General features: G+C 42.3%; 1 protein-coding gene across 3 annotated transcripts in view; it reads left to right on the top strand.

Annotated features, from left to right (window-relative positions):
• The window catches only part of LOC307114359 (uncharacterized protein), a 459,274-nt gene that overhangs the window by 428,960 nt on the left and 2,794 nt on the right, over positions 1–27,520 (top strand). For all 3 annotated transcript variants that reach the window (XR_013814981.1, XR_013814982.1, XM_079796705.1), the window contains one exon: positions 24,876–24,918. Coding sequence is in view for 1 of the 3 variants with exons in the window: in XM_079796705.1 (XP_079652831.1) it covers position 24,876 (1 nt within the window). In the remaining 2 variants the exon portion in view is untranslated. The remainder of the gene's footprint in view (positions 1–24,875; positions 24,919–27,520) is intronic.

Below are 27,520 nucleotides of genomic sequence, written 5' to 3'. Positions count from 1 at the left end.
TTTGTTATTTCATGATTTAGTAAAAACATCTGGTTTCCATCATCTTCTTAGGTAGGTGTGATCTCCCAACATTATGATATTAACATCTGTAAAAGCAGTGCTCCCAGCAGAAAACAGATGGCACATAGAGATCAGGATGAATGGAGTGGAGTCTAACACAGGCGAAAACCCACCAGAGATCATGCCGGCCATGGGAGGCAGTGACCACAGAGCGACTTCCCCACCCTGTCTTGTGTTTGGGTACCTGCTCACAGTCCTGTGGTTCTGTCACTCATCCGAGTCCCAACACAGGTGGGCTGTGCTGGTCCCCATCTCGGCAAGAAGCATCTCATCCGTGCGCAATCTTCCCAAGCTACTTTCTGCAACTGGAAGCTTTCTTTTCTGTATACAGTGTGGCTTCCCTCAGGTCCCACTCTGTGCTGTCCTCCACAGTCACTCCTCCAAGTTCCAGTTCCTTCTACATTAAAAACAAATAATAGAAAGAAAAATAAGTAGCTGTGGAAGTTCTAAGAAATGCATTCCTCCCTCTGGCATCAGTGTGGTTGTCAAGGTTATCATCTCCCTGGGACTGAAGCAAGCTCCACTGTTTTGAAACTCAGAGCCTGACAGTGATGTTTTCCTTCTGAGCATCGTTAGGTAGAGAATGGCCACAGGACAATCAAGAACAACCAGAGGTCATTAGGAAGCAACACATGTTTGCTTAACATTTATATAGATTCTCTCACTGTACACACAGCTGTGAGATAGGTATTAGCATCTCTATGTTATAGGTGAGAAAACTAGGGCTTTAGTAAGCTGAATAATTTGCCTGAAGACACACAGCTTGTCAGAGACAGATCCGGGACTCAAAGCGAACTTTACCTACTCAAAATTCCTCCACCCGACTTTCTCATGGGGTTGTTCCATCTCCCTCAAATATATGATATGATAAGCTCTAATTTACTCACACAATATATGCTCTCATAGTTGTTGAGAAGAATCTGAAAATCATAGCTTGTTTTGACAACTAGGGCCATTTATATTTGGCATATTAACGAATGTAAGCTATTTAAAAATGTGGAATATTTGAGGTTGCTTAACCTGTCTTACAAGTTATATATCTAGAAGGAAAGTTAAGGTAGAGCAACCCTGGTTTTTCCCAGGCAGCCCCGAAGTTCCCTTCTCCATGGCCCCATTTTTCTCTGTTCATGTGTCTATCACAGCACTTAGCTGATATTCTTGATTCAAATAGCATGTCTGTTTCTTTAAGGTAAGATCACATGTGCTAGAGCAGCGAGGTCCGTGCCTTGTAGCTCTCATGGTTCACCATAGCATAGCATGGTGCCAAGAGCTCCCTAGCTGCTCAAGCAATGTTTACTGAGCAGATGTATGAATATGTATATATGAAAGTCCATGATACATCAGTTTCTAATTATGTGTGCTAATCACATCAAATCATTTCTTTAGATTTCACGTCAAGTGTAATTCACATTGAATTGACATTAAGGCCATGCAGGAGAGAACAGCCAGCTTTCTCTTAGTTGGAGATAGTTTCTCTGCAGGTCCACAGTGGCACCGTAAGAGTCACCAGTAAGAAGAGAAACCTCAGCAGCTTGGTTGACTGGAAGTTAGTCAGAATGGTTTGCCACTTGGGAGAGTCAACAGCAGCTAATTCATCTTGGTATTAGTCAAATTAGTGGCCCTGTGGTTGCTGCTTCCAATAACCATTCCCTCTTTACTCACCACCCTACTGACCCCTTTTCCTGCTCACTTAACTTTCTTACCAGGAAATATGTCTGATATGTTGTTGTGACATAACTTTAGATGTCCAGACTTAAATCTACATAGATTCATAATATTCTGTTCTGTAAAGTTTGTATCAGTGGACATAATTTCATTCACAACATTACTATTATTAAATTGGCTTAAATTCATCTAATTTATTTTTATTTCCTTTATCTTAAATATGTTTGCCTCATTTTTTTTTTTGGTCTGAAGTTCTAGTCATAGAGACAGTAATGATAATCACATGTATGTGTAGAAGATTCTATATTTTACAAAGAGCTATCATATTTATTAGCTATTGGGGGTAGACACAGTTGTATACAAATCCATGTGCATTAAGAGATTGGAATGAGTTCATTACCAAGGCCCCTTGATCTGTTTAAGGATGGGTACTTACAGTCGACTTTGCTGATAGTGATTATGAGACCTCTTGAATATTCTCAGAACTCTAAGTGATGTGAAAAATGTATCCCTGATAAAACCCATTCCTGAAAACAATTTTTTTCTGTAGTGTTATAGTGTATACCCCACGGGGCCAGTCATCCGCAGAAGTTGGAGGCTACAGGGCACTGCTGACCCTGCAGGCTGGGGACTGGGAGTTCTGGGCAGGTGTCATGGCAGCATGCTTTCTATCCTTGGAGCTGAAGACTGAGACCAAGGGGCCGCTATTAGGTACATTCAAAGGAAATGCCAAACAAGTTATACCACAAACCCTTCCTTTTTGATGGCCAAGTCAATTTGAGTTACTTGAAGAATGATGGCTAAGACAGAATCAGTAGAGGCTAAGGTGAGAGGAATTTGGAAGTGAGCAAAGAGTCTGGGAGCAGTTGCAATGTGAGGCTGCAAATGATCATGCGGCACCTTACCTAGCCCTGTAGCCACTGCTTTGGTCTCTCCAGGAATATTTAAAGCCATTGTTCTCAACCTGACTTCACATCGGAAACAAGTGGGTTGCTTTTGCAAATATACAGATGCCTAGGATTCAGTTCAATTGGTTTAGGGCTGGCCTGGGCATGGGTATTTTTTTAAAGTTCCTCAGATGACTTGATCAGATGAGAACCACTAATCAAAGAGAAATAACGTTTAACCTGCAGCACTTACCAATTATGTCTGTTGTTTCATAAACACAGATATATGTTATGGCTTCTTGTGGAAGATGGGTAATGCATAAAGTCAATATAATGATGCACCATGAGGTAGGTGCAGGCAGGGAAGAACTCTTGCTTTGGTCCATTTAGTGTTATTGATTTCTGGTGTGATGAGTTCTTAGGATGTGAACTCCTTAGAGATAGTAACTGTTTCAGGCAGGATCTGGGTAGCGAACAGATGGTGCTCTCAAATTGGGTACTTGGAGGGAAGTTTAAATACATATTTACAAATGTGTTAGTGGGTGTGCAGAAACCCCAGGGGATAATTACCACTGTGGGAGCCTTCAGCACTTCTGTGCTGAAATGGGAAAAGGGAAGGTGCAGTTACTGGGAGCCAGTCAGGAGAGGGCTGCGACTCTCAGTTGAAGGAGGCACTTAGTCCTCACCCATCCCTAAGTGATGGAGCCAGGGGACTAAATCCTCTGACCACATTCCCTCTCTCCAGTGTCCTGCTGATGCTCTCTATTGGTCAAACCCAACCAGAATCCAGAAGGCAAGAAAACCCATTGATACTGTTCATGTAGGTCTGCCTTATAGGGCACAGACCAGGGAGCATGTGGGGAAGAAGGGAGAGTGAATCTGGAAGAGCCAGTAAAAAGAGCCACACAGTGACCAAGAGTTCTTCATCTGTGTGATCCCTCCCCTCCAATACCTACAGTATCTGGTATATATAATACTAGAGGCCCGTTGCATGAAAATTCATGCACTGGAGGGGGTGCCCCTCAGCCTAGCCTGCCCCCTCTCACAGTCCAGGAGCCCTCAGGGGCGGGAGGCGACCCGGCAATCAGGGGAAGGCAATGCCCCATCACCTCTCTGCTGCTGCCACTGCCGGCAGCGCAAGCCTTGGCCAGCCCTGGTTACCTGCGCCTCGGGACAGCCCTGGGCAGCTGGGCAGCCGACATCTGAGGCTTGCCTGCGTGTTGGGCATCAGCTGCGCAGCCGCCATCCAAGGCTTGCCTGTGCCTCGGGCTGGCCCTGGGCAGCTGGGGGGCTGAGGGGACTGGGGGACTCCGAGGGCTGAGGGGACTGGGCGCCACCATCCTGTGGCTGTGGGCACTGCCATCTTTGAGGGCGTGACAGTCGATTAGCATATTCCCTCTTCATTAGATAGGATAATATTCTCAACAAGAACTGTGTGAATTATAATTAATGACACATTCGGTTACATTAAGAGAAGAAATATTTATTGGCTGCCTTCCATGTGTCAGGTATCCTGGTTAGTTTTGTTGAATATCACAAGAACTTGGTGAGGTGAGTTGTTATTATCCCTGTACAGTTGATAAAACAGCAGGTCGGAGAGGTTGAGTAACTTAAGGCAAGGATACATGAGCAGCCAATGGTGAAGTAGGAACCCCTGACCAGGCCTGGCTGTCTTTGATTCCAAGCTCTTTCCCTAACACCACGCAGCCCTCTTACTCCAAAGAGAAGTACAGGTCATAACTACAGGAAATCCTGAGCTATTTCTCTATGGTGAGATCAATACAAAGTCTGATTCAATTCACTGTATTAGGTTCCAGGAAAATAGAAGTTCAGGGCTTGTTTCTGCCCTTACAGAGTTAGTAATTACACACACACACACACACACACACGGCAGGTGTCAAAGTTACTGCACAAAATTCAAAATAAAAGCTGTAATTCACAACTAAATCATTTATTCATTTATTCATCAGTGCTTCACATTGTTTTAGACCTGGAAAATATAGTTGTAAATAATCCGAAGTCCCTGATTACATAAAACTTACATCTTTGTGGGAGCAGAGAAGAAAAATAATGAATAATGGTCAATGTTATGCAGAGAGTTAAAATAAGTGATGTGAGGGAGTCATGGATAGTTGAATCAATTGGGGTGGTCAAGATGGGCTCCTTTGAGGGTTTTATAATATAAGCTGAAATCTGCCTGGTCTGAAGGAACCAGCTGCGAAATATCAAGGGCATGCAGATTTCCAACAGAGGGAACATCCAGTGGTGTGTCTCTAAGGCAGGAATCCTAGGAAATGAAAGAAGGCTGCAGAAGCTGGAGCATGGTGAGCTAAGAGAACACTTACGTGATATGAAATCAGAAAGTGTGCAGGGGCTAGATCATACAGGATTTTGGAACCTATCCATGGATGATGCAAAAACCACTGAAGGCTTGAAGCAGGGGAGTGGGGTAATCTGATGCAAAGTTTAAAAGCTTTACTCTAGCAGCTGTCTAGACGATAGATCAAAGGAGGGAGTGGGATCAGAAAGATCTGTTAGAGGACTCTTGCAGGGAAAAGGGGGAGAAGCTGTAGGGTGGACTAAAGTGATGGTAATGGAGGTGGAGAGCAGAGGCTAGACCCAGGCTATGATTTGGAGGAAGATGGGGTCAAGGGAACTTACTGGTTTATCAGATATGAGATAACAGGACACAGTAATCAGTGATAGTTATTGAGATGGGAAAGGGTTAGGGAAGGCACAGATGGGAAGAAATGTTGGGAAGGGCAGCTAAAATGCCAGTGTCCTCCCGCCCCACTGTTGTTTCCACCAATGCAAATTCTTTGATTCTCTCTTTGACTGGTTTCACAGAGGGCATTCAGTGGAGGTTACAGATGGCTCTGCTTTCTAGCTCACTCTATCCCAAAGACAGTGGACGTCTGGGACCTGCCTTTTTAAGGCTCGGTTAGATATGCTGCTTCCCATGTGGGCTACCATTTTGCTGTGTCCTAGAAGACAGTGAGTATTAGCTTTGAGTCACAGGGTTTTTGTTTGAAATTCTGGTTCTGCCATTTATTAGATGTATGATATCATGTAAGTCTCTTAACTTCTCTGAGCCTCTACTTCCTCCTTAGTAATATGAAGATAATGTCAATCTATAATTGATATTTATTGATATTGCTGCCTTATGTCCATTCTTTCCCCATTTTCATTCCTATGACAACATCACAATTTTGTTTTTATGGTCACCCTACCATTGGTTCTTGTGCTTTGGATGAGTTTGTCTCTATCCCTCCCCTCCAGGGTGCAACAGGTTAAACCAATCAGTATAAACTACCAGTGCATTCCATCCTTCAGTCTTTGATGATTGGCTTAGAGCTGGTCACATGATATAAGTCAGGCCAATCAGATGCAAGAAAATTTAATTCTTTTCTGAACTGATGAAATAAATAGATATTCTCTTAGATTGGATACTATATTTGTGAGTTTGAGCTAATGAGAATCACCACAGGGACCCTGAGAATAGGGTCCATCTAAAAGAAGCAGATTGAAAAAAAGATTCTGGAGTATCATTTGAGTCCTTGGTTGAGCCATGTCTGAGGTCTGGATTCTACCCTGGACTTGCATTTGAGTTAATAAATTTTCTTTCTTATTCTAGCCAGTTGGGTTTTCTGTCCCTTGTAAGTATGAGGGTTTAAATTGATAAAATTATCTTAAAGGGTTGAAGCAAAGATAAAATTAATAATGATGAAAAGCACTAATCCAGAGGAGACTCTCAATAAATAGAAGCAATTATAGTGATGTCATCTTCAGCTTAACTTTAAATGCTACACTCTTTCCATGATAGCTATTGGAGTGGGCTCAAAAAAATGAAAGCTATAAAGGGATCTAAGCAGAGCCAGGTGCTGCAGGTTTGTGTGTATTTTCAAAAGTTCAAAACATTGAGCCAAAATGCCAGTTACTCTGACGTGGACTGAATATTCATGATCAGAACTATATAGGCAGAACACACACACTCTTAGAACAATCTGTAAACATTTCTTCTTCATATCCAACAAAGATGTAAGTCTTCCTAGGGTGAAGAAGAAAAGAACAAAACGTGGAATATCCTATCAGATTAATTCAGTGGAGTGTCCAATGTAGATTATGTTAATTCCAAGACTAATTTTAATATCTGTAATGTAATCTAATACTTGATAAGATTATGAAACCTTCTGACAGCTTATTAGCCGGTGCCATTAAAACCAAATGTCAACTTTATCAACTGCTGTCAGTGAAATTAGTAATGAAACAGTCTCCAAGGGATGGAGGTTCAATTTGTGTTGGATAATGGTGTGAATAATCACTTGGATTTAGATAGCACCTTTTCTCTGAAGGGTTTAAAGAGCTTACATACATCTATTCTCACAATACCCCAGACAGAAAGAAGGGACTAGGTTTATTGCCCCTGTGCGGTTTGTGGTCACTTGACAGCTTTGAGTTGGTGAAGCCAGAGCTCACCGTAAGGTTTCCATCCCTGTATGTACTTTGCTTGCAGCGAGAGCATCTGAATCAGACTAAGTGGTCAGCAAAATCTTCCTAGATAAGGTGATAAGGTGACAGTGGAGCATTGTAGAAACTGATACAAGCAGAAAGGGCATCCATGAACAGGGGACAGCAGGTAGGAGGACATGCAGACATGAGCTAGCACAGGGAGACTTGGGAATGTCTAACTGACCCATATGAAGAGAAAGTGCATTCTCTCTCTTCCCACATAGATACGTAATGGTTCTGGTAAGGAAGTGATCATCATTCCCTTTTGAAGCTGTTCTACTCATCTTCCCGAAAACATTTCTTTCCTGGGTGCCCACATGCTTTGTGTAATAGTCCCAAGGACGAACTCAGGGACTGAACTCAGGGACTAGCCTTGCTAATTGCACCCTTGATCCAAAATCAGTTCGCCTATACTTTTCCCCACTTTCTAAAACCCAAATCCTCTGCCTTTTTTTCATTTCTGTCCACATGATTCATTCTCAATAATAATAAAAAAAATCTCTTCTCATAAACACTAGATCAGAAGACTAATTCACTGGAAGGGGTTGAGATGGCCGCACATTTTTATTTATGTTGAATGCAATTTTTGAAGGTGTGAATGTGCCACTGTTTCACAGCATAGTAAACCCGGTAGGTATAAGCACAGTACATTTGTCTATCTGGAGCCATCGGAAAGGAATGAAGAATGAAAGTGGGATTGTATGGCCTTGCTGCACAGCACATATAGGAAATATGATGAAGGCTAGGACAGACTTAAATTTGCGGCATCTTTAATTAAACTTTATCTTGTTCAATGGTAGTGTTTGAATATAGGTTTCTTTTGAGCTGGGGACTTTATTCCAAGAAAATGCACACATTCACATATGATTCTAGGGGAATTACAGTTTTTGAAGTTCATGCATGGATTCCTACAAGTTAAGAACTTTTGATCTAGTCTACCCTGGCACCTGGGCTGGGATTTGCTTGAGACCTCTATGTTGAAATCTATAAAAGTACTTTCCCAAGACCCCAATATTAAATTCTGAGAACACAGGACTGTTACATGACAATTCAACCAGAAATGCAATCCACAGACCTTTTCACTTGAATAATGCTTTGGAAAAAGTTTCTGATAAAGCGCCTCTTTTGACATCCCCAGGGATGAAGTTTTGACAAGTGCTGCTCAGGATGATGCTACTGGCAGATGAATTGTGGAAGGAGTTAGGAATATTAATAATGGCTTGGTGTCACAGAGAAGTGTCTGGCGTGGAGACTGATGACTAAGGACTATTTAATAATTTTGTCTGTTACTTAGAAGATGCCACAGTAGGGATGCATAGGGAATATAAAGATTATATAATTCAAAATGACTTTAACAAATTAAAATGCTAAAAGAAACTAATGAGGTGAATTAGAAAATTGAAAGTTATCATTTAGGATGATAACATTAATTCCATTAATGAAAATACATAGAATGGATCACTATCTTCCCCACTAGCTAAACCACTTCTGAGGATACTGTTGGCAATTCTGCCTAAAAGGCATCAATGAATTGAAGCCAGTGCAGATGTGAGCATCCAGTAAGAGGGTGGTCAGTGCTTAGGGTTGAGTTGGTCTGGAAATCATGAAGACTAGCTACGTGAGATGAAGGACTTTTTCCAAGACTCAAGAAGACTTAAGAGAGATATAAATCTGCTCTCAAATACTTGCAGTGAGTCTGTATTCTGGGTGGCTCCTGAAAATGAGCCTCCAGCTTGTGTGTGGAAGTAATAAAGAAATACTTCTAATTTTTCTCAGGGAATAACAGTCTCCACTAGGTTCCTCAGTATGTAATGACCTGTCTGGGTGTCTAGTGGGCTCCCGTCGTCATTTGCAATGGTTACAGGATAGCCATTGGCCAGGTTTCCTAGAGAAATAATAACATTCTGTGGGTGATTAGGTTGAGAATTGCTAAGGCCTTTAGGTCCTTACAACTCTAATACTTTGAATCTGTGATTTAGTCTAAATCTTAAAATGTCAGTCAAGCAAAAGGACTTGTATTTAATGGTTAAATGATAAGTCAAATGATGACTACATAATGATTCACACATTTTAGAAATTAGTGTCCTGTGAAGTTGGCATAGAACCTAGAAGATTTATTTAGAACCAGGTGTTTCATAAATATTTCTAATAAAATATATACTATTTGCTGAGTGCCTGTATATGCCAGGTGTTCACATGGCACATATGAGGTAGATGTGACATTATTTCCAATGTATAGAATTTAAGTACAAATGTTAACTATGCATAACAAGTGCATGGCATGGCTAAGAATCAGAACCAAATCTTTACCAATCTACCATGCTGATGCCTCTTAATTTTTCTGGGACTTGGATTTCCTGGGGCTGTAAGATGTTGGGGATGGCATACATAGTCTTTAGTAGGAGACTCTATTTTGCCCATTTATTGTGGAACATTTCACTGCTTGAATTCTTTAAACGTTAATGGGACCTACACAAATGCCTGAACTTGACAAACATTTGAAAAGCAAACATCAATGAGAAACATATAAAACCCTTTAGTGGGCCCTCAGGAGCTTTCCTAAGTGAATCAGAGGAAGCTGAGAATGGACCATCTAGTTGACCATTAGCACACCCTTTGAAAAGAGTCGCAGATGTGATGCTTTATAAAGTAGATTGGCATTCGTTAAAGGTCACTCTCCACTGAGTGTTTGCACTTATGTCTAAGACACAAGATGGCCACTCTACCTCATTCCTCCAATTTGTCTGTTCCATGATCAATATCAGAGTCTAGACTAGGACGGCTACAGAATCTTACTGCTCCTTAATTTCCCATAAGATTAACTGGACTTCCTGAAGCATCTGAGGTGGGCATCAGGAGGAAATGCATTGGAGTGACAAATGTCCTGATGCCACATTAAGATGCACAATTAACAGAGCTGAGTGCTTCCTGTTATATTTACTATTCTCCTGGAATCCCCCAGAAAAAATGTTTGTATCTTACTGAGCAAATAAAGAAAACGCTACGAGAGTGAGTGACAGAGCCCTGCATTTGAGGGCAAGTCAAAGAGGGATCTGGCCTTTCACACTCTGTCTAGCAATGATCTGAAAGCGTCAGACTCCTACCAGCCTTCGTTTCTCTGGTGGAGCTTCTTTTAAGGCTCTGCTCAGTCTCAGCCTTGAGCACTAAAGTTATCTTCATTTGAGACTCAAAAGAACCCCAGGTAAGTCCCTCTAGGGACAGAGCGCCAAGTTCATCCTGCTAGTGCTACCCTGCCTGGTGTCTTCAGTCCCAGGATTGGCCTCTGCCAGGCCTGATATCGTGTCTCATTTATACCTAGGCTTTTAGGTACTTAGCTCTCTTCTTTGCTCTATGTCTGAATTCCTGTGTCTTTGAAGACTAGGTCCTTGGGGCTCCAGTGGTGCTGACTTCCCGCTGCTATATATCTCTGAGCTGGATCACTGTCCCATATTTCACTTAGGTTTTTCATCACCCGAGTAGCTAATTCCAAGTGTTACATTATCTTTATTGAAAGATCTAAGTGATGCCGGTTTCTTGGCTAGACACTGCTAGATACATACCCAAAGCACTTTACATAAATTACCCTGTTCAATTCTCGACCTGATCAGTGGGTGAGATCGTTGGGTAGGAACTATCATAATTACTACCATCTTCCAGTTGAGAAAATTCCATTGAGAGAATGTAAGTGACTCATTCGACATTAAATAACTAATACGTGGTGGCATCCAGGTTTGAATCCTAGCAATTTGACCCCAGGAAACACACCGCATGACCTTTAAGTTGTACTGTCTCATTTGAATAAGTGGCTGGAGTTTCATTTCTCCTATGCTTTGACCTATAGTTGGCTTTTCTGAAGTCTGCACCTCTAACTTTTTTTCCAGCTTCTAAAAATAACCTTGATTATAAGATTTGCCATTTCTGGGTCTAGCACCTAATGGATTTTCCCTCCTCCCACCCCCACAGTCTGCTCTCAGCATGGCATCCATTTTTTTCAAGGCTGAGTTGATAAAACTCCCTGAGTCTTGTTCAAGGCCACACAACTGGAAGACAGAAAGGGCCATTTTCAAATCCAGGCTAATTTGAGTTTCAGTTCCAGCGTCATCATTTTCAAACAGTATTGCGCAGAGTAACTTCTTTGCCTTTATAAGTAGGAAATGGAGATACACCACTGGCTGCTAAGGAGAGTAGTTAACATACACAGTTCCTTGCACATAAGTGGGACTTGGCTGTTAGCTGCCATAGTCAGTCATGCAGCTCATGTGTATCCATATAGGGTGACTGATTCATCCTATTTGTCCAGAACTATCCCAGTTTTGACACTGAAAGTTCCCTATCTGGGGAAACTGGGAAGGTTGATCATTCTATGTCTACCTCCATACAATTCTCAAATAATTTTCCTTCTCCTGGTTTCTAATCTAATCGATCATTTTACAGTGGCTCCTCAGAGCACCCCAATGTTGGAGGGAGCCCTAAAGGGAATACATGACATTTCACCAGATAGTGGCTGGCTTAGAGGGCATTTTGCAGACGGCTGGTCTAGGGTTTTCTGTATAAGGTGAAGGCACGGTATATTTGGTCCAAAGGTCTTTGGGCTTGAAATCATTTGACCTGGGGCCCAACGTTTAACTCCACTGACTGACTATGGGGTCTCAGCTGCTTAATATTCCCGAGCCCATTCCCACATCTGTGAAAAAGGAGTTGTACCTGTCTTCTTTCACAGGCTCATGGAAAATCATGTGAGATGAAATATTTTTCATAACAAGTGGACTCTTGGCTAGAGTAAGTTGAATACATGTGGAAGTACTATGTAAACCCGCAAATACGATATAACATTTAGTGTGGCATTACCATTACAATAATTATTAGGGGAAAGTGAAATGACATCGGAGAAGAAGGGGAGACCATGGTGACTCCCTTTTGGGTATTCACCTGAGTGTACCTCCCTTGATTTGTATTCCTAGAAGGAAGAATGCGGAGGCCTACATACTAAGACATATTGACTCCAGCCCACATTTGCATATTATGGATTGCCACTAGCATGGACTGAGGGAAAATCTTTATGGGGAAAAAAATGGTGCTGTTGCAGCAGGCTGTGCTATGGCAGCTTTTATTCTCCCTTTCCTGAGTATTTCAGCCTTTGGGGGGCGGGGGGAGGAAGGAAATATTTCAAGTGAACTGCCTAAAATTGCCACATCGAAACAACAAAATGCAATGTGTGGATCTTGTTTAGTCCTGATGCACATAAACCAACTGTATGAAGCCATCTTCTACATAATGAGAAAAATTTGAGTGTGGCCCATGTATAACATGAAGTGATTGCTGTGGGTTTTACTAGGTGCATTACTGTCACGGTGTTAGGGAAACCATACAAACAAAGCATGACCTTACCATGCAGAAATTCATACCAAAGCATTTACACATGAAATGATGCAGCATCTGGGATTTGCTTTAAACCAATCCAGCAGGCAAAGAAAGAAACAAGCCAAACCAGGAAGGGCAGTGATGGGTGAGAGGCGATACTGGCAACATTATGAGTGTTGTTGAAGCCGCGTGCTCTAAGGGAGATGATTCGAGTATTCTTTTTATGTGAGAACATTTCTATAGTAAAAGAACTTCAGCAATGTTTATGTAAGTGGGTGAAGTCATCCTGGGGGCGTGGAGAAGCTTCTAGAAAGGCTGTGTGTACTTTTGGAAACATCCTAAGCGGCTCGTGCCAAGAAGGGAATTGTTGTGCCTCAATCTGGAGCCCCTTCCTTCTGTGAGTGTGACTGAGATGAATGCCAAGCGTGTGATCGCAGCAGAGTGATGTATTAGAAAAATACGGTCAGTTCTAATTCAGGGAAAGGGGAAGTGGGAGAAAGTGATGAGAAGCAGACAGTTTGTCCTCAATCATTAAAATTAATTTGATTGTCAAGCCTTTCTCTGATCACCCCCCCCCTCTCTCCAATGCTAGCACCCTTTCCCTTATGACTCTTGAATGCTCTGACATCCTGTATGCCTATTTTTTAAAATATGTGTAAGTATATTCATATGCATGCTTAACCCACAAATATCCCTTGTCAGGGGCATGCAGACAAATGGTTTATCCAAAGCTGTGGGAACATGTAAAGGTTCTAGAAATGGCATATGGAGCTGAAAGGATATTAGTGATAATTAATGATAAAAACTGATGCATTTATTGATTCATTTATTCATTCAACCAAATCTGAGTGCCTATATGTATGTATGTGTTAGGCACTGGAACTCAAATGATGAATCACTCATGAAATTTGCAGGATAATGACTCTGGGACTCTACATCTTGTTATAAATGAAGAAATGGAGGACTGAAGAAAGAAAATCATGAGTGTGTGTGCGTGTGTGCACATGTGTGCGTGTCTGAAATCACACATTGGGGAAAATACTGGTATTCACAACAAACACAAAACAAAAAAGCCTAATCATGATCCACACATGCATCCAATCTTACAACCAAACTAAGCTATTCTTCTATTCCCTAAATAGGTCACCCAGTTTGAAGCCTCTACCTCTACTTTCCTCCCTGAGTTGGCTTCCCTTCTCCCTACTAAAAAAGGCCAGGTTGCTCAGTTTGTTAGAGTGTTGTCCCGATTCACCAAGTTTGTGGTTTCAATTCCTGTTCAGGGCACATGAAAGAATCAACCAATGAATTCATAAATAAGTAAAACAGCAAATCAAAGTTTCTCTCTCTCTCTCCACTCAATAAATAAAATCATACAATTTTTTAAAGAGCCAACTCCTCTTTATTCTTCAAAACCTAGAGTACATGTTGCCACCTCTCAATCTTGCTGTGATGCTCCCTTTCCTGTTACCCAGAGGAATCATGGGCTCCCTCATCTGTATGCTCATGGCATTCTGTTCAGACATGCACTGTGGTACCTAAGACCTGTGTTGAATTTTTTTTTTCTTATATGTCTGGCTTGCTTGTTGAACTCTGAAACTCTCAAAGGCAGAATCTGTATCTGATGCATCTGTAACATCAATGCCTAAGACAATGCCTGACTGATAGTAGGTGCTCAATAGGTCTATAGTGAATAAATTAGTAAGTTAATTCATGAATCGTATCAAATGAGCCTCTTTGATAAGGTTTATTCCCCTGTGAGCAGTATACAACTTTTTATTTTTCAGTCAAAGTAATAGGATTCCAAAGTTGGAAGAGATCTTAGAGGTCATCTATTCCAAACCCATAATTGAGGTTGGAGTACATATCATGATAGACTGGGCTTTCCTGGTTGGCAAAGAATGAATTGCCTTGTTATGTTTTGATTACTTTAATGATTCTGTGTCAACAGATTAAGAGAGAAAATAGGAGAACCGGGACATGTGAGAGGGAGTGGCAGGGAGAAGCCAAGGCAAAGTTAAACATTTACAAAGGGGCTTATCTGCCCAGGGAATGGTCACATACTATCCTAATGACCTCTGGTTAATACTTAGCCCCTCCCCCAACTCCAATACCTTACCCGGCTCTACTCCTTAAGTTTTTCGATGGACAGCACTTGTTAACATTGAACATGCAATATCCCTTGCTTACTGTTGATGCCCACTGCTTATTATCTGCTGGCTCCTGACTTGGTGTTTCTTTCCCTACACACATTTATACCTCACGGATGTATCACATACATAGCAAGCACTGAGTTTCTGGCTGCATAGCACGATGCTTTTGAGCAGTGCTTATCAAACCATGTCTGGTGAAGGACTGGCTTTTCAATTTCTAATCACTCATGGATCTATGTGTGGTTCAACTGTGCATAACCAGAATGCACCCCAAACCACACCAGAACTGCTCATACTCTTGCATGCCAAACAAACAGAAAATTGTTATAAAATTTTCTACACTTATCTTATCACACACTGGTAACAGGTCATGGACCCGCACTGTCTCCAGCCCAGAGTTTGAGGAGCGGTGGACTCCGGAGTCCATTGGCCTGGGTTCGAATTGTAGCTCTCCTCTTTCTCAGTGAGGCTTTCTGGTCTCAGTTTTGTCCTCTGCAAAATGGTGATATTTACAGCAGCCCTAGGAAGGGCTGTCGTAAAAATGACATGAGTTTATGCATGTAAATGGCTGAGAACAGTGCCTGGCATGGAGTCAGTATTCAATAAATGTCAGCTCTTATTCTTACCACTTGACCTTTTCTCAATCAGGAACACTCCCTTCACTTCATGGTTACTGAATCTCACAGCCCAGAGCCATACTGGGAGCACAAGAGAAAGAGGCTGTCAGGATGGCGGGTGGGGGCGGGGGGGGGGGAGCAGAATACGTGTCTAGGGACTAAGAGGGTCTCTTCCTCTTTCCCTCTAAGCAGCAGTGGGGTTATTTTGTGCCTCCATCAGTAGAAGGAAAAAGGACCCATTGTCCTAGGTGTGAATGGCTGAAGTTGAAAGGTATATTTTTTTCTCTATTAGAGATTCCTGGTGATTCTCTCCATTTTGCAATGAAGTTTTCACCTCTGGATGAAACTCAGTGTGTCCCAGAAGAGATAAGAATGTCTGCATAAAAGACAATAAAATCACCAGGCACCATCCTGGGAGAGAGCAAGTAGAAGGACTCACAAATGGGACAGATTTAAGGGCCACCATTACGCAAATACTCCAGCTCTAAAAAGGATGCTTCCCTCCCCCGACACCCTACCCGATACAGATGACAGAGTAAAGTCCAGGATCAGAGAACAATGGAAAGATAGCTTAAAGATATCCTCCAGAAAACTGACTGTGTTTGTTTGATTCACTGATAAATCCCCAATGCTCAATGCTCAGCGTATCAGCCGCTGCACCCTAAACACTCCATAGAGGTTTGTAGTATAAAGGAGGTCACCTAGTTTCATTCCTGTTCTACACATAATCCCACCTTTGCAGCTACTGTCCCTATCTGAATAGCAATGCAGAGTCTAAGAGCCCCTTCATATCTACGATCTTATATATTTGCAATGATCTCACTTATTTCTGCTTACTTCCTAGTTTTTAAGAGAACTTCCCTCCGCAAGCATGAAAACCTCTTCCCCTATTCCTTCTCCTTCCTCCCTCCTGAGGCAGGTCAGGGACTCAATTCGAGAAACTTTTTTTTTTTTTTTTTGAGTGCCTAGTGGGTACCAGGCACACTGGCTAGACACTAAAAAGCAAAGGAGAACCGAACAGCCAACAACTTCAGCAGGTAGCAGTGACTTGAAGGGCAGTGAAAGGAAGCTACCACATGAATTTCCTTCTTTTCCTTTGTCAACACAGCACTCAGAGCATTTGCAGAAATAGATGTGACTCACACGGGGACTGACCACACAGCTGATTCACAAGATGGTCTGCCTTGGTATTAATGGTAGGAGAGAAGGAACTGTGGGCACTTCCTATGGAACAAATCGGAAGTAAACAGTGGTTTATTCAGGAAAATATTAGTCATGCCCTTCCTTCTGCTAGCAATGGCTGACAGTGGAAATGATGGATGCTGAATGTGAGTACAGAGATTGCTGCTTAATCATTTTATGCGATTACTCAGAAGGACTGATTCACTAAAAGCCTTGCTTTAGAGTGAGTTGCCTGCCTTTTAGTATCTGAAGCTCTGATTTGTTACAAATATGAGTTAAATAATCTCTAATAATTGTAAACTCCCCTCTTTAAGTCAGAGATTTGGATTGGTGATTGTAGGAGGTATCTATGGGCTTAATTCAGTCTTTGTCTTCTTAGAAGGTGGAGAGTGGATATGGTTGTATTTTGTGGTGGCACTGACTCATATAGACACACTCATGCTAAATTAAATCCCTAAAAAGATGGAAGGTTAGGATGCGGATCATATTTTTTTTAAAAGAATCATCCTAGTTTTCCATGGCTTAATCAACTGAGGATATATATTTATTTCTCCAAATGAATTGTCCTTCCATAATGGAAATTCAACTATGAGAAAGTAATTTGAGTTCCTCTGGGCTCAGTTTTACAAGGAATATTCCCTCATGAGGTGTTGATAAAGAAAAGAGGGACAAGCATATTCTTATGTCTACTACAAATCAGGGGCTCATGTCATGCTTCAAATTCTTCTGTAAATGAAGAAACAGATGTTCAAAGTGATTGTGAAACTTACCCTAGGGTCAAGCAGCGAACAATATGTGGTATGTGATGAAGTCAGCATTTGAACCCTAGGACTACAGGCAGTTTCATCATACCACACTGCCCCCCAAAACCTCCATGTGACTCAGTTGGTATCTCCCTTCATCTTGTAAAGATACTCAGCTAAGTCAAGCCATTGGATACCTAGGAGAGTAGGGGTGAAAAGAAGAGAAACAGATGTCCCATTCTTCCGCCTTCCCACCCAGCAAAGTACCAACTTTGGAAACAAGTTAGAATCTGTCTTCTTAGCTCCTAAGCCTGGGAAATGCGCACCATCAACCCAACCCCTGCTGAGCCCCCAGTCTCCAGCAGCCCTTTGGTCAGCTCTTTCTTCTCTCCCTCCGTGATGCTTCAGACCTTGATCGCTCTCTTCTAGCACCTTGGCAACCTCTTCTCAGCTGAAAACCTTGCCCTTGAGATCATAAGAAACGAAAACTTCAGTGCTCTTCCATGCTATCTCTGTCCACTTCCATTTTTTCTCTTTTCTCTCGTCTGAGAATGTGAGGTTTTCCTCCGCACAATCAAAACTACCTCTTCCTTATGTGGCCTTGATCCTACCTACCCCTTCGACGGGTAGCTCTGGGATCTGCTCTGTATAGTATTCTCTTTCTCAGATTCCCAAATTTCCCTTCCAATTGCTCCCTCCACCTCACCTTTTGCCCTTCTCAGTATGCACTCATCAAAGAACACACTCTGAGACCTGCAATCTTCTGGGAGGGGTGTGGTGGGCTGGGATATCTCCCAGGAAGCAAACTACTTCTTTCCACTCTGTGGCCAATATAAAACGGCCTTCCTCATAGTTTTGCCGAGGATTGGCCTTGACACTGCCTATGTCTTAAATTACCCTCAAATTGAAGGGAGATAGCAAATCTCTAGGTGCGATTAAGAACCTTTTAAAGGGGCAAGGTTCAGAGGGAAGAAAAACGTCCTGCACAAAAACCATACCCAGTTATGGTCCTTTCAGCCTTTTGTATTCAGGGCTGTTAATCAGCTCCCTGCCCAATGGAAGGTGTGATATTTGTGCACATGCTAATCAGACTGAGCCAAAAGTTAGGCTCACAGGAGACTTAGCCTTCTGCAAAGTAAACACGGACTGTTATTGGTTATCACCCCAACTACAAAGAGTTCTAAGCTGAGTACTATTGATCCAAGGAGAAGAGATAAAACCTGAAGGACTTAGTGTACACGCTCTTTTGCTTGGGGCAACTTCCCGCTCTCCAGTTGCACAGCATCATGAAATGAACTATGCGATGGCCCACGTGAACACAGCTGCCACTGACATTGCCAATAACAACAGCTTCTGCGAGGCTGAGGGCGAGACATACGTATAGTATTGGCATTGTAAGAGGAGCAGGGGCTGTGGAACCAGACAGGTCTATTTCTGCGAATGTTAGTTCAGGGCGATTGCCTCTCGTCCACTCTGGTGCCTGTCCACCGCCATGATCTGTGTACATTTTGAAGTTATTTTGTGGAGTGTGTACACATTTGGGATTGTTATGTCTCCTTGCTGAACGGAATTTTTATCGTTATAAAATCTATTACTCTTTTACATCTCTAAGGGTACGTCTTGCCTTAAAGTCCACTTTGTCTCTGTCTGAAACAAGTAGGGCCACACAGGCTTTCGGTGGGTGTTCCTGTGGTATAGCTTTTCCTGTCTTTTCAATTCCAACTTCCTTTTAAAAATATATTTTATTGATTTTTTTACAGAGAGGAAGAGAGAGGGATAGAGAGTCAGAAACATCGATGAGAGAGAAACATCGATCAGCTGCCTCCTGCACACCCCCCACTGGGGATGCGCCCGCAACCAAGGTACATGCCCTTGACCGGAATCGAACCCGGGACCTTTCAGTCCGCAGGCCGACGCTCTATCCACTGAGCCAAACCGGTTTCGGCTCCAACTTCCTTTTAATATGTTTCATAAACAGCAAATCAGTGCACCTTTTCTTTTGAACCTAGGCTGACAGATTTTGTCATCTAACTGGGACGAGCCATCTATTTACAGTTAATGTGATTACTAATAATATTGGGCTTGCGTTGACATCCTGATATTTGTTTTCTCCTTGTCCTATCTCTTTGCCCTTGATTTCTCTTTTGCTAATTTCTCCTGGATTAATTATGTATTTTAAAAAATTATTCCATTTTATCTGTACTATCCTTTGGGAGGGATTATCTCTATCCCTCAGAAATTTTGCTGTTTTAGCCCCCAACCCCAGACAGCATCAAAGTGTAGCAAATGTCTTCAGTGGAAACCTGTTGGATGCTTGCTGTTGGCTCCTTTTCCTACGGGGACCTTGTGTACTAAGTATCTCCAGGCTACAGATTTTGCTCTGCCTTCTCAGGCCAGCCTCAGCCTCCATGCCTCCCCAGCACTCAGCTAAGGCTCCCAGGGCTCCCCTACGCACCAATGCATTCACCCCCTGTGACTGTCAGACTAACTCTGTTTTCTCTTTTTCCTCATTGGAGACCATTGGCCTAGGCCAAGCCCTATCCTTAGTCTGTGTCCAGAACTGGTAAGAAAATGATAGGCACTCTTAGCTAACCTAAGCAGGACTCTTCTCTCTACAGTTCTAGCTCACCTAGTCCTCTTAGCTCCCCTAACTTGCCAATGTACTTAAAATTATGATTTGGGGGATAATTGATTAATTTTTTCTAGCCATTTCAGTTGGAACATGGCCTACTACTACCTCCCTAGAAATGGAAGTGCCATTATCATTGAAGTTATTCATCTGAGATGCAGAGGCACATGTTAGAAGCTAAGCAGGCAGGACTGGGGTTAGATAGCTTGGTTTGAATTCCTGTTCCGCCATGTAATTGTTGTTGGCACCTGGGCAAGTGACTTAAGCACGTGGCCTCTATTTCTACTCTTATAAAATGGGAGTAATGATGGAGCTCATCTCATAGGGTTATTGTGAGACTCTGGTACCAGAATACATGTCAAATATTTCACATGATGCCTTGTACATAATAAGTGATTGAAATGCTAGCTATTATTAGTATTGATGATGTTAGTTAGGGGTCCTGGAAATCAGACACCACTTGTGTGAATTTATATATTTTATTTAATCTCTTATGGCTCCATTGCCTCATTGTGAAACATTGAATTAGTAGTAATATCTCTTAAGGGTTTAATTTCTAATTTTGTAAAGGCTCAGGTTTGAATCATGGGGGTTGTGAGCCACGAAGATTAATCCACTGAGATCACAGTGGTTCTCAAATGCTGGTCCATAAAGCAGTGTTGTTCATGAGCGAGACCCATGCCATGATCTGACTCTGAGCTGGGGTCTCAGATAAATGTCTAACTTGCTCATGACCTTGCAAATGAATGAATAGCATTCAGGGCATTGTTCTCATTCTCATTACATGAAAATAGATTTTTAACAATGGTGTTCCAGATCAGGTTGCATATTTTAGTTCAACTTTATGTGAGTGTTGAATATAGATGCCCAATTTCAAACAAGCATCAAAAAAAAATTGTATACTCTAATACTATCATCTGTCAATGCATATTGAGATTTTTCTGTATTTTCCTATATTTGTGTTAGTTTACCAGCTGTATTTCTTTGGGAAAGACTGTCCTTTATTCTAAGATTACTCTCCCAACTTTTCTAAACATTTAAAAAGATTACTGCTTTATGAAATGAAGCTAGATAGTAGTTGTGTTTTATTTTAAATGATTTTATTTAGCCAAAATAAAAATCATGAAAAACTTAGAATAGTCTCTTAGTTAAAGAAACACAACTTTTTACCCATCCATAATCTCTGCAAGTCTGAGAAACACTCACTTGGGTGTATCATAATTGAGACTCCACCCATGCTTTGTTTCTCTCTTCTCAGAGAAATGTAACACTTGACAAGTGTCTACAAGTCTGAATCTCAATTTTTCAATTATACTTTTATAAAAAGTATAGTTGTACTATTGCCTTTTTATGAAAGAATTTACATGAGTGGTATTCAAAGTTTTAGAGATTGTCAAAAATTGCAGAAGCATTAAATTCGAGCACCAAGTATTCACTTTTCAACATATATATATACACGTATGTCAGATATCACATGGTTGACACTTTAAATCCCTCCGTTACTAATGATACAAACTGAGGCACAGAGAGTTTGAAAGGCTTGCTTGAAATCTCATGATTAATGTTGGAATATGAAAAAAAAACTCCACCCAATTCCATGAATTCCTAATGTTTTCCAGGCAAATCCATGGTCTCTTTTCTGTTCTGAAGGCAGAGCAGACGTGAAAGAAAGTCATAAGTCTCTTTCCCTCTGCAGCACATTTCCTTCCAGCCCCAAAAGCCATATCACAAAATTGCCCTGTTCCTTTTTCACTCCCGAATCCAAACCGGGCCCCTACCCCATCTGTTGGCCTGGAGGAGTCCAGCCACTCTTTCTCCTCTCTGGAGGCCACCAATCAAAGGTCCGGATTCTAGCACCTAGTTCTTACCCATGTTTCCAGGAGGTGCACAGAAGACATTTTGTCAGACTTGCCGTCCACCTCAATGGCCTTCTATTTTTTCTGTCATCAGCCCAGACTGTTCCTCTGGTTCGTGCATACTTTGTGGTTTTTCTCCTGTAGAACTTGGAGCCACGGTACTGCAGTCCGTTTTCAAGGAAGTGGTGGATTGAATGTGACTCTTTCAATGAAGCTCAGAATCACAGCACTTACTTGTGTCTTGATGTTGACAGCCGCATTTTTCTGGAAGGGCTTTCTGGCGGGCGTGTGTTTTATTTATGGGGGCCTCACACGACGACAAAGTTCTGATCACTGAAAGTCAACTACCACGCACTGGGTCCTCGAAGGTCCCCTTCTCAGCTCTGCAGGAACTTAGAATTGTTGATTTTCAAGCAGGAGTGTCAACATTTATTTGGTGCAATTCCTTGTCTTTGAGGCAGTAAGCTATTATTAACCCTTTGGTCAATGAGTGAGCCAACCGACCTAAACCAAGATAAGTTTCCCCAAGAGATCCCAAAAAAGTAGAGTGAAAAAAGGAAGCGAGGCTCCCTTGTTTTTAAATATTGTTAGGAATGAACCCTTTCTCAAAGAAAATCTTACATGGAAACCCAATTTTTAAACCCTTATTTGTTGCCTGCCTTCCTACTGGGAAGAGAGCTCTCTGAGGATAGGGGCACTGGTTGACTACGTACCTCCATTTATCTGGATAGCCCTGTGACATGCCTATAGTTCTGAGTGATTCTTATCATCGCCCCTTTCATCCTCGAAAGTGAGTCATTTTGACACGAAGTTACATGATCATGTTGACCATGCCTGTCTTATCTGAAGCCTCATCCCTTCATTCTAACATAGTACATAGTATATGATAAGTGCTTAGTAAGCTTCTGCTGAAGTTAATGTGTCCTGGATTGGAAATCATGAGTCCTGGTTTCCAGTCCCAGGTTCAAACATACAGTGGGTGTAATACCCCTATGTGATCAGCAAAGAAGGAGCAAGCTTTAGTAGGCAACATCCCAAGCAATCGCCATTAGCGTGTGTTCTATCACCTCAGGCAAAATGGTTCTGTCTCTAGAGATTTACATAGAAGTTCAAAGTTAATTAATGGTCCCAAGCTTTCATTGACACAGGGGCAGTGTTGGACTTCTAACGAAGAATTACCCGAGTCAGGCAATCCTCAGGAGACAGCGAGGGCCTGTCGCTGGGAATGCTCCGTCAACTCCCCAGGGCAGTGTATCCCCGTGGAAAGAATGCTGGGTTGGATCGTCTAATCCTGGCCTGTCAGTTAATAGCTGTGACACTTAATCTCTCTGAGACAAAGACTTCTCATGTGTATCATGTAGAATATGATTTGATCTTTCCTATCAGATCCTCATATGTTCTAAGTTCGCTGGTAATTATGCAAGAATTGAAAATTTGAGTGCAACGTGTTAAGTGACAAAAATGTCTGCTGCCCTGTCAATAGGAAGGCAGTCCAACATATTGTAATTCATGCTGATGGCTGGCTGGATTTCAGGACCCGGGATTGAGGGGTCGGGTGAACCATATAAGCAGCTGACTTTGTGAAATGGGTGTAATAACAGTTGTTTTGCTTCCATTCCCAAGATCAAAAGTGGATTCCAGATGTGGATGTTGTTTAGGGGGCGGGGGAAGTACTATATAAATATGAGAGCCTTGAGGTGTCGCACAGAATCCAGGTGGGGCTCTTAGGAGTCCAGGTTGGAGCCCTGGGTAAACATTCAGGGGTAAATGAATTTCTCTTTCTTCAATGTGACAAAGTTGCAATGGATAATTGCAACTGTTTTCAACACTGGGAAATGCCAGTATCCTCCCATGATCTGTGTTTTGGGGTGCTCTCCACTGCCATAGCAATGTGGTTCTTGGGTTCTGACTTAGGTACGCACTTGTACCTTCCACTTTTACCAGAGGATTGGGAGGCTGGAGAATGTAGGAATCAGGAGTCCAGATTTCAATGAAAACCCTTTAGATTAGCCAATTACCCTGTCTGTGCCTCAGTTTCTTCATCTGTAAAATTAAGGACTTGGTTTTAGTAATCTCTAAATTCCTTTGAGGTTTACCCAGCTTTATTTCATGAGTCGCCTGTATTTCCCCTTGCGTCCAGTGAGAGCTAAAAGCCTATAAACCCCATTTGCTCCCACTGCTCATTGGCCAGTGGTCTTTAGCGGTCAATGAGATAGTTTTGGTTTCTGGGTTAACCTGAACCAAGATATACTGGTTAACTGGAATTCCTTTTCTCCCTGGTTCTGGGATTGGAACAGTGTCTTAGAACTGTTTTCTGAGTACCTGATCCCTTGACTGAGACCTGGGGAAGGGGTCCAGCCCTCTTGCAATGAGTGGTCTCCAAGCAGCCTGTCCCAGTGCCATCAACGTCATTCTATTTGGTACTATGATGCAGCCATCTTTAAATGGTTCACACCTGTTGTTACTATATGCGTGGTTAAGGCTCACATGCTTTGACATCAAAACAAGAATGGTTGCTGGGAGACAGAACAAAGATGTCGCATTCATGGACAATTGTGTCAGTATTGCAGAATGCTCAGCAATGTTTCAGTTCAAATAGCCTGAAGGCACATTAGGGAAACAATCTAATGAAATACAGATATCAAAATGCATCCACAGAGAAAACCTTCGCCTTATAGTCAAAGGAGGCTGGAATAATGATCAGCCACTTTAACTGCCATATGCGATGCTCGACTCCCCTTCACTACATTCTAGCCAATGATGTGTCAGACTCCTGTTAAAATATGTCCCCTGGGAGGGGAACCTCACTTTCTCATGAGATTCTTCTAAAGTCTAGACAATTCTATTAGCTAGAATGTGAGTCCCTATAACGGCCCGAAGTCTTTATGACCTTCATGCGACAATTCCAGATGTATCCCCACTGACGCAGAACCCAAATCCAATCCTCCTCCCACAGGGAAAGCTCTCAGTCCTTCCCAACTGCATCTTTACCCTAAGACATTTCCCCCGAATCTAAACATATCCTTCTGTAACTTCTCATTGGACATGATTTCAAATCCTATGCCACCTAGGACAGTGACCATAATCATTTAGGGAGGCTAAATCCGATTGTTTATTAATTCAGCCAGCCATTAAACACTGATATCTTACGTGCATGCTGTAAGCAAGGCATTCTGCAGGATATGGAAATGAACCATATGTCATCTCTTTCTGCAGGTTGTCTCAACTTTGTCAGCTCTTACTTGCTGTGTGACTTCAGGTGAGTTGCTTCACCTTCCTGAATCTGTTTTCTCATTTATAAAATGTGGGTCCATTAAGCAGCATCACAGGGTTATTGTAATGATCAAATACAACAATATAGCCCTAACTGGTTTGGCTCACTGGATAGAGCGTCGGCCTGTGGACTGAAAGGTCCCAGGTTCCATTCGGGTCAAGGGCATGTACCTTGGTTGCAGGCACATCCCCAGTAGGGGGTGTGCAGGAGGCAGCCAATTGATGTTTCTCTCCCATCAATGTTTCTAACTCTCTATCCCTCTCCCTTCCTCTCTGTAAAAAAAATTAATAAAATACATTAAAAAAATACAACAATGTATGGGATATATGAGAAAACTCTGAAACACCCTATGAACATGGGCATCCTGATTAGAGGAGAGGGGAAGATGATAAGCTGTCATATTAGATAGAAAGGAGCTCAATATCATAAAAGAATTGCCAACAATATACTAAGATTGATGTATCAAATAAGTGTATACTTAATGCCCAGGAAGCCTTCCTAAGCCACACCCAAATGAGGGCTGTCTGTTAGGTGAATTTTCAAGCAGACAGAATTAACCCACAGCAGAAGGAGTGATGAGGACTCTAGGAAAGAAAGGCAGAAACTTTTTTTTTTTTTGGTACAAGATTCCAACTAGAGAAATGACTGCATTCAAAATTCTTTCCATGAGACAAATGGAAGCCAAGTACTGTGGAAGGTGGCTTAAAAATAAATGCATGTGTGTGTGCCTGTCTCTGCCTGCATGCACCTGTGCATGGGCCTTTTTAATGGCATTCACGCAACATGCTCCCCCTCCCACAGTATGTGCCCTAGGAAAGCCAGTGGCCTGGCAAGAGCTCCACAGACTACGTTGGGTAATTAGTGGTCTCCTCATTAGAATGCCCCTGGATCTGGGGTAAAATCCCAACCATGGCCTCTGACTGAACTTGTATCCATGGCAGGAGCCAGAGCTATCCCCGGGGAGACAAAGGGTGGTGGGCAGATGACTAGATAATGTACTTTCTAAAACGGAACACTTCTGAGAGAACAAAAGATGACTTTAATAATTGTTCCAGGAGAAAAAGCCAGGCAACCTGAGATGTGAGGTTTAGGGAATGAGCTTTAGAGTTTCTCCTAGTATAGACCAGGTTTCTCCTTCATCTCTGTGTCACTTTGGGTGAGAGAGAACCTCTCCACAACTCATTCCTCATTTGCAAAGTGGAGTTAGTAAGACCCATTATAAAGCTGTGACATACTGTGTGCAGAATGGCCTCGCTCAGTCATGACCTTCTGTAGGCTTGTGAAATGTTGTTCTTATCTCTCTTCCTTCTCTCCCTCCTTCCTGCCAGCCTGCCCTCCTCAAGTCTTCAGCTCTTGAAGCTACAGCCAAGTGTGAGCAGAGACATGCTGAGTCTATCTAGGGCCATCATTGCAGTGATTCTGAGTTGCAGACTCAGGTGGGACTGAGGCCAGGAAGGAGGGAGATGCCATGGGAAAGATGTCAGCTACAGGTCAGGACACTTGATTTATCAGAATTTGGACATTTGGGGAAGTACAGCATTGCTAATGGAAAAGGCAAAGGAAAATACAAACATAGGATGTTGAGATTTATTCAATCATCCATTCATTCAAAAAGACTGTGCGCCCACTGTGTCTCTGACCTTGTGCCAGGCTGGGAAATGTGGAGGAAGATGCATAGGACAGATGAGGATTCTGCCCTCACACAATTAATGACCTAGAGTTCCAAGAATCCTGAGACCCTAACGAACTCCATGAATCTAAACAAGGAAGGAAACGATGATATTTTAGCAAGTGTACTTAAAGCATTTTTTCTGGTTGCTGACATTTGTTGCTTTTATTGACCAAATCACAGAGGCATATACGGCAACATTTCACTATTCTGTGGGATAGGGATTTCAGGACAAAAAGTTGTTATCATTAAATGCTATCAGCTAACGTTACAGCCTCTAATCCAAGGGGTTGGCAAAAAATAGTGTTGTTGTAAATAAAGTTTTATTGCAACAGAGCCACACCAATTTATATGTATGGTCTGTGGCTGCTTTTGAGCAGCAGAATTGAATAATTAGTTAAGAAACCCTCAGATCCACAGGCCAAAATACTTACTCTCTGGCTCTCTAAGACAGTTTCCTGACCCCTGCTCAGAGAGGTCCGAAACACATACGTGTACTAAAAGCTCTTGAGAAGTTTTGTGCTGAAGAAACCTTCTAACTTGGTTTAACCAAGCACTTCTGTGCGAGGCAGTTTCTAAAATGGTCCATTGAGTCCCACCTCCTGGGACTCCTACCCTTGTGCAATCCTCTCCCTCTGAGTGTAGGCTGAACTTTGATTTTTAAAAAATATATGTTTTATTGATTTCAGAGAGGAAGGGAGAGAAAGAAACACCAATGATGAGAGAGAATCAGTGATCGGCTGCCTCCTACACACCCCACATTGGGGATCGAGCCTGCCACCTGGGCATGTGCCCCAACTGGGAATCAAACCATGACCTCCTGGTTTGGCACTGTGATTTTAGCAAATAGAATGTGGCAGGGTGATGAGGTGTCACTTGTGAGTTCAGGTTATAAAAAGGCCATGCTTTCTGTCTGGG

The sequence above is a fragment of the Cnephaeus nilssonii genome (assembly GCF_951640355.1).
Source record: "Cnephaeus nilssonii genome assembly, chromosome: 18".
Taxonomy (NCBI): Eukaryota; Metazoa; Chordata; class Mammalia; order Chiroptera; family Vespertilionidae; genus Cnephaeus; species Cnephaeus nilssonii.
Note: the sequence above shows the minus strand (reverse complement) of the source record. Positions and strands in the feature narration are given on the sequence as shown.